Source organism: Belonocnema kinseyi, chromosome 2, assembly GCF_010883055.1.
Source record: "Belonocnema kinseyi isolate 2016_QV_RU_SX_M_011 chromosome 2, B_treatae_v1, whole genome shotgun sequence".
NCBI classification, from domain to species: domain Eukaryota; kingdom Metazoa; phylum Arthropoda; class Insecta; order Hymenoptera; family Cynipidae; genus Belonocnema; species Belonocnema kinseyi.
The window spans coordinates 106,581,524-106,589,995 of record NC_046658.1 but is presented as its reverse complement, the minus strand read 5'-3'; the positions used below and the strand labels follow the sequence as shown (position 1 = coordinate 106,589,995).

Here is an 8,472-nt window from a genome sequence, read left to right as displayed (position 1 = left end):
GAATTTGGGTTAGATAAATGCGCCAAGGTTTATTTGAAGCGAGGAAAACTTAATGGCATCCCTGAAGATCCTGAGCTCGTTGATAGAAGCGCCATACGACACATGAAACTGCGTGAGCCAGCAGTTCTAGGAAGACTGAGAACGGGGTGACTGAAAGCGAGAGTTTGGTGTATTTCAAATATTTTAAGGGATTCTAAAAGCTCGTCAGATATCTCAACGAATTTTGTACGATTTTAAGAAATGCCATAAGATTTCATGTAATTTAACGGGATTTCATTACATATTAATGGATTTGAATAAATTTATTTAAAAGAATATGTCAATAGATTTCAATAATTTAAAGGGATTTTAAAGTATGTGAAAGATTTTAGGGTATTTTTTGAAAAAGTTTAAAGAACTTAAAAAATTTGAAGGGATTTCAAACATTTTAAAAGAATTTCCGGTTGATTTTAGTAACTTAAAAAAAATGTTCACGGTGTTTAGATATCGTACGATTTTACATAAACTATAAGGTTTTATGATATTTTAAAAGATTCCAAATGATTTTATAAGATTTCTGAGAATTTCAATGTTAATGGATTTAAAAGTTCTCACGGTAATTTAATAAACTTTTTTAGGATTTCAAGAAATATAAAATTTGGTAGAATTTCACGTAATATTTTAATATTTTAATGGATTAAAAAGAAATCGCAAGAATAAAAAAACTTACGTTACTGAGATAATTTCAGAAAAAACTTACTACTGAATGGAGAAGTGGGAAATGACTCGGACTTAAATTCATCGACTTTTTAGCCATCAATCCTATCAAGTTATGATTTCAGGTTTTAACAAAACTGATCGGAATTTACGAGTTCCCCCCAACGAATTTATTTTTGGTCAAAATTATTTCAAAAGTTTGCGATGAAACTTCTTTCATTCAACCATTGTGCGTGAATCTTCTATTTATTTTGTGTGGATTCAGTCCAAGCCAAATGAACCTGGTGAGTTATACATACGTTTTTAATAGAACACAATAGCTTTAATCGGCCCACACAAATTTAGAAAGAGCAATTTTTTAAAACCAAACAAACTATTTTTCATTCGACTTGCCAGTATGCAAATTTTTGTAAACATTGTTTTATTCTGTAGACATGGCTTCCAATAGAACTTGCTCATCTCCCGGCCGGCGCGTCACTAAAACAGTTTGCACATTACGCCCAGCTTATAAAAAGCAGTAAGTTATTATTGATTTTTATGTACCTAAATTTTTTACCTAAATGTTACTTTCTCTACTTTTACAATCACTAATGTTGAAACATGAGTTTCATCGCTACTTCTAATAAAATAATTGATATGTTCATCTTCTTTATTATTGACTTAATAATTGATATGATTGCACAAAGTAGAGATAAAAATATAATAATTAAAATGAAATTGTAGATAAATTTCGCAAATTTGATTATGGACTAACTGGCAATTTGAAGAAATACGGGAAGCTTTTCCCTCCAGATTATAACTTAAGTAAGATTACAACACGTGTTGCTCTTCATTATTCCGACAACGATTATTTCGCAGCTACCTCGGTTAGTATTTTTCTATATTACAAATAAAATAAAAAAATAAAATATCGTATCAAATGGAAAGTGTTTAATTTTGCAACGTTTTAAACCTTAACAATATTATTGATTAACTGAAGGATAATAATGTTAACAGTGAATTCAGAACTGTTGTCAATTTTTTAGTATCCACATTCCAAAATTCTGATTATAATTTATTCAATATACACTTTCAATTAAACATTATTTCATATTCAATTATTAATAATAATTAAAAGATTTTGATCTTACACTAATAAATCTTAAAGACTTGCAATCTAAAATGTATAAACTTTGAACCTTCAATTTAAAACCTTTCAATTTCGAAAGCCTTTAAGAAAAATTTTAATTCTAATACATAGATTTATTTCAAAATAGTTCAATACTGAAGATATAACACTGCTCAATTTACAAATTTTAATTAAGCTTTAATTAGCTCAAAATTCAAGCCACAATTAATTCTTATTACAAAAAATTAATTTTTAATAAAAAAAACTGATTAAAAAAAAGTACACAAATTTTGAACTAAACAGTTGAATTTTCAATCAAGAAGATAAATTTTCTATTAAAAGAGGCAGGTTTTCAACTAAACAGGTTTATTTTTCCAAAAAGTTAAATTTTTAATCGAGAAAATCAATATTTCAATCAATATAAATTTTTTCACGAAAAATGTACTAGTTAATTTCATAATTAATTCTTCATAATTATTAAAAGATCATAATTTCTCACTATTCATTCTTAAAGACTTGCGATTCAGTATCGTTTAAAGTTGAAGCTGTTAAATTTGGAAAGTCTTTGAAAACAAATATTTCTGAAAAGTGGATTAAATTCGAATTTCGTCAATATTGAAGATATTGCACTGCTTAATTCCAAATGCTTTAATTAAAAAATTACATATTTATTGTGAAGTAATTTACATTTTTTAATTGCTCTATTTCACGAATGTCTAAATTAAAATTGTACAATTTTTTCATGAAATCAAAAATAGAATATTAAAAGCCAATTTTCCCTTGATTGAGGTGTGATTTTTTTTTCTTTTCGTTTACATCAATTACCATTAAAGTCTTTCAAGTTTATATTTTACAACATAGAAAATTTGAAGATGGCACTTTTCCATTTTTTTAATGTTCATTGATCATTGAACATAATGCATAAAATGATTAAAATTTCAGGACGTCGCAAGGCTTTACAGACAGTTGAGAAATCCAATTGGTAAAATCAGAGTTCCTGATCATACCTTCAATCATGTGGATTTCATGTGGGGGATCGACGCAAATACTTTGATATATGAAAAAATTATGAGAATTATGTCACGTTATCAAAGCGAAGCTATAAATTGATAAAATGAACCTGGAAAATATATGTTTTAAACATATATTTTATTGTTCAGAGCTTTTCTTCTAGGCTTTCTTTAAACGGTTTATTTTGTGCTGAATGAGTGCCGAGACGTCAATAATATTTACAAATGTTTTTTTATTGTGATTTGATAATAATAAAAATAAAAAAGACGAAAGATATGTAAAAAGAAGAGAAGAAAGGGGATTTGGTTGGTTGCCTTCTCATTTTTCTTTCCACTTTTTCATTTTTGTCCAAAATTTTTGTTCTTTTTTCTGAAAGTTTTGTTTGAAGAGGATCTTTTTTCGGATTACAATAGGAACATTTTATGGAGGTTGTCCAAATGTGGTCGTTGGATTCTTGGTTTTATTTTCAGGAAATCTATAGAGTATACATTAATCTAAAAAATCTTAAGATCCAAAAACCGTAAATAAATAAATCCTTCACCTAATAAAAACACTCATAGTCGTGCCACTATAGATAAAGTAGAATTCACTTTTCTAAGTTGACAAAAATTATTGAAATAATAAAAACTTAAATTTTACTACAATCGGAAGTAACTTCCAGGGGTTTAAAACGAAATTCCTGGTGATTTTCCAGTTTTTTGTCATCATTTTCTGGTTAAGTCGCCACCCTGAGCTTTCAATTTTTCGAATTTTACATCGGCTTTATTTTTTTGACATTCCAATTGACAGAACAATTTTAATAAAACAATGAACGTTTATTAGGAAAAGTGAGACTGGAAATGAAAGAGAAAAAGTTACAAAATCGCTCACTAGTAACTATTTTCAAGGTAAGTTTTTTATTTCTGTGGTAAGATAAACTTTAACAATGTGAAATGTTTCCACATTTTGGACAACTGTTGCTCTTTGAAGTTGGCACAGTGTCTCCCTTGAATTACGTATAAGTTCTCAGCGCATTTTATTGATATTTATTGGAAGAGCTTACATTGAATAAGTAATAGGATCATTACTTTAGAAATTTAAAGTCATAAGCTCAATCGAAATTCACATCTAATTAGTTTAACATGTTGCATGAGAAATTTAAATCATGAATTAAGTAAAAATAATATAGGAAATAAAATAGTTTGAAAAGAAATACGAAAATTATACAAGACCTAAACAAGTAAAAACCCGTAAGTTTTGACCCCAACCCCTTATAGACTCTCTTATGTAATTTTTCATGACTAAATTTTGTTAATAAATTTATTTAGAGTTCATCCAAAAATTACGTAAGACGATTTGAATGGAGGGGTAAAAAAGACGAATTTTCCACAAAATAGTTGAATTGTCGACCAAAACCGAATAATTTTAAACCAAACAGTTGCATTTTTCACAAGAAAGATAACATTTTTACCACAATATGTAAATTTTAAAATCAAAAAGACAAATTTTTAACAAAAAAAGAATTTTCAGCCAATAAGGGCAAAATTGCTTATCCCAAATGTTTAATTTGCAGGCCAAATGTACGGGCTTTATACCAATACATAAATTTTTAAACAAATAGTTGAATTTTTAAACTAAGAAGAATTAGGATTTTCTACTAAAAAGCCGATTCTTTAGCAAAATGCATTAATTTTCAACCTGCAATTCTATAAATAACATAAATTTTAAATTTAATAGTTGAATTTTTAAAACTAAAAAACATCAATTTTTAACCAAATATCTTTTAGATAAATTTTTATTACAAAAAATGAACTTTTTAATAAAAAAATTAATTTTCTACGAAACATTTTATATTACAACCAAAAAATATTTGTATTCTTAATTTAAAAAAAGTTGTATTTAACAAAAACGACAAATTTTTAACAAAATACTTAAATCCTCAACAACAAATAATTTTCAACCAAAGAGTTGCATTTTTAACAAAAAACTTTATTTTATAATAAAAAAACGAACTAATTTTTAACAATCTATCAAGATTTTCAACCAAACAGTTAAATTTTTCACCGAGAAATTTAATTTTCAACCAAAACGGCGATTAAAAAAAAATACATAAATTATCAACCAAACAGTTGAATTTTCAACTAAAGAAGATAATTTTTTTCTTACCAAAAATGTAAAATTTAATTTTTTGTTGAAAAAAATTATTTTTCAGTTGAAAGGCTGAATTTATAATTAAAAAAGACATATTTTTAACAAAGATCATAACTTTTGATTCGAATAGTTGAATTTTAAACCCAGAGGAGTAGTTTTCTGTAAAAAAGACGAATTAAGGAGTTCTGGACAAGCAGGCGACAGGCGCTCGAGAACGAGTAAAAGTATTCTCCAGGTTGTGACGTCAGGCATTAAAAGTGAAATTCAAAATTTGAAAAAACCAAAAATATAGTAAGATAGCTCTTGAACAATGAACCTGAGTCTACATTTATAGTTTTTCTCTCGGGCTGCAAATTTTCTAGTAAATAAATAAAAACTGACTTTTTTTTTAATTGAAAAAACCATGTTTTTTCACATTCAACTCGCCGTAAGTAATTTGTTTATGAACTAGTTAACCAATTTCTTTTTGAGTTTTATTTGCGACACTCTAGAGGAGGATACATTGTCAAGAAAGGTTTAAAAGTTAATTTCTAATGCTTTTTTTTAATCCGAATGAAAAACCACGTTTTTAGACTTTCACATTAAAAAAGTGAGCGAGGAAGTTTGAGCTACGACAAACTTCTAGCGAACGAATTTTCAGCTAATGTATTGGCCAACTTTTTGAAAAATCTCAATACGATTGGATTTTTATTTCCATAATTACATCGAGTTTATTACGAGCTCGCGACGCGACACCACAGGATTTTTCAGGGGACGCTGCCGGCACGGTGACTAGTGCGAGCGAGTGGACAAAACAAAGGATGGGCAAGGATGATGTTTCAAGTTTCAGGCAGCGTCCCCTGAAAAATCTTGCGGTGTCGTGTCGCGAGCTCGTAATAAACTCGCTGTAATTAGGGAACTAGAAATCAAATCGAATTGAGATTTTCCAAAAAGTTGGCCAATACATTGACGGAAAATTCGTTCGCTTGAAGTTTGTCGTAGCTCAAACTTCCTCGCTCCCTTTTTTAATGTGAAAATCTAAAAATGTGGTTTTTCATTCGGATTAAAAAAAAATTATTAGAAATTAGTTTTTGACCCTTTTTCGACACTGTAGCCTCCGCTAGAGTGTCACGAATAAAACTCAAAAAGAAACTTGTTAATTAGTTGATAAACGAATTACTTACGGCGAGTTGAATGTGAAAAAACATGGTTTTTTCAATTAAAAAAAAGTCAATTTTTATTTAATTACTGGAAAATTTGCAGCCCGAGAGAAAAATTTTAAATGGACACTGAGGTTCATTTTTCAAGAGCTATCTAACTATACCTGACGTCACAGCCTGGACAATACTTTTACTCGTTGTCGAGCGCCTGTCGCCTTTTCGTCTAGAACTCCTCAATTGGCAACAAAATAAATTAATTTTAAAGCAAATAGTTGAATTTTTAACCATGAAGATCAATTTTCTACAAAAAAGGAAGAATTTTCAAGAAATAACATAAATTTTCAATCTAATAGTTCAATTTGTTAACTACAAATTATTAAATTTCTATATAGCAGTTAAATTTTCAACCCAAAAATATAAATGGTCAAACAAAAAAAGTATTGTTCAACCAGACAGATGAATTTCTAACTAAATTGATAAATTTTCATTTGAAAAAATTAAAATAAAAAACCAACTTTCAACGAAGTAGTTCGGCTTTCAACCTGAAAATATGAATTTTCAAAGCAAAATGCAATAATTAATATTTTAACCTAAAAATGAATTTAACCAAAAATATCAAATTTTCAACAAAATACTTGACTTGAATCTTCAACATAAACAGAATAATTTTCAACCAAACAGTAGCAATTCTAAAAAAAAAAGTTTTTCTACATAAAGAAAGATAGATTATCTACCGAAAATGGAATAGTTATATTTTTAGGTTTTTTTCTCGAGACTCAATTAATATGTTTCATTTATAAACCTTTGACAAATTGTATTACAAGATTTTCTACCAGATAGATACATTTTTAACCAAATACTTGAGTTTTTAACTAAAAAATATCAGTTTCCAACCAAAAATGGAATAGTTAATATTTTATTTAGAAAAATTAATATTCCATTAAACAAAACAAAGAAAATAAATCTCTAACCAAAGTGATGAATTTTAAAATAAAATCATGAATTTTCAATTGGAATGGATAAATTACCAAAAAGATGAATTTTTAATAAAAGATTTAAACTTTCAACCAAGTAGTTTTATTTTCAATCAAAAAGATCATTTCTCAACATTTTTTCCAAATTTCTAAAATTTAAATTCTTTTATTTACTACTTTTAACATTTCGTTTATATGATAAAATTGATTTTTTCAACCCCTGTCACTTCCGACACTAAAATTTTTAAGTATCAGTCAGTCAAGGAATTCTGACATAGAGTCTCATGTAATTTTTTGTTAAAAACATAATTCATTATTCTAATTTAAATACGAATATTATAACAATAACAGAATCTGTCTTTTATCTATATTGCTTCCTCATAAAGGAATCTTTATATGATTACCTACATTTACCAATTTACTTTTATGCGACCCCAGGAGTACAAAAATTCAATTTTTTGTTAATGGCTGAATGAGCGTATGTATGTCAACTTTTTTTGGTTACCATAGCTCAAAAAGTAATTTTCGCTCCGATTGAAATCCAGATCTGAGAGGATTTTAAGCTAGACTTACAATTAATTAGTTTTTTTCTTTTTTGGTTTAGCGATTTAAAAAAAAGAAATTTACCTCGCTTCTATAAGCAAAAGATTTTTGACATAAAGAAATACCAGAAAAAAGGGAGAAAATCTCGGCAAGTTTTGATTTTCTCCCCGTTTAATACACTTTCAAATTTTCTGTAATCTTACCAATCTAAAATTAAAAAATTTTTGGTATTCTTTAGAATTACTTGATAAACTTTGATTTCTCAAACAACGCTAATTGTACTAATTTTTGTAATGATTCACTTCTTTTTTTAATCGAATTTCCCATTAAATTAAATACTCGTTTCAAAATAATAAGAATGTCTAATGCTATTTTATATTTAATAATAAGCAAAAAGCATCAATTTGAAGTCGAATGACATGTATTAACGCAGCCGATTGTTTCCAGTTACAAAGTCTTATTCTTTTGGAATATTACAAGATATCAATTAACTATTATTGGGAGGAGTATGAATAACAAAAAAATTCCGATGGATGTAGTATCCCCTTATAAGACAATGAATCAGAATGAGGAAGGTCAAACACACTAAAACTTGAAATTATGACCGATTTCGGGCATTGCCTTGGACCATAATTCCAAGGTCCAGTGAATAATAATTTCGTAATGATATCGGTATCTGGACTTGGATAACGACGATCAGAAAACGTGCTTCGGAGAAGGTAGAACTGGGCAAGATGAATCTTATTTTTCCTCTCTCTCTCTAGCGCTTAGAAATCATCCCCATTCGATAGAGGAGGCAACAAGAGTTAGAAAGAGATGGAGGACAATCATACAATACCCTTAATGGGGATGAGGGCGTGCTAGAAACGAT

General features: G+C 28.0%; 2 protein-coding genes across 5 annotated transcripts in view; one reads left to right on the top strand and one right to left on the bottom strand.

Moving 5' to 3' along the window:
* LOC117168052 (lipase 3-like) overlaps positions 1 to 3,007 on the top strand; it is a 6,367-nt gene extending 3,360 nt beyond the window's left edge. For all 3 annotated transcript variants that reach the window (XM_033353399.1, XM_033353398.1, XM_033353402.1), the window contains exons 5-8: positions 822 to 980; positions 1,129 to 1,213; positions 1,420 to 1,562; positions 2,747 to 3,007. In XM_033353399.1, coding sequence (XP_033209290.1) covers positions 822 to 980; positions 1,129 to 1,213; positions 1,420 to 1,562; positions 2,747 to 2,914 — 555 coding nt within the window. In that variant the 3' untranslated portion in view covers positions 2,915 to 3,007. The remainder of the gene's footprint in view (positions 1 to 821; positions 981 to 1,128; positions 1,214 to 1,419; positions 1,563 to 2,746) is intronic.
* Positions 1 to 8,472, bottom strand: part of LOC117168051 (RNA pseudouridylate synthase domain-containing protein 2-like) — a 485,526-nt gene that overhangs the window by 100,831 nt on the left and 376,223 nt on the right. The gene's annotated exons all lie outside the window — the stretch shown is intronic.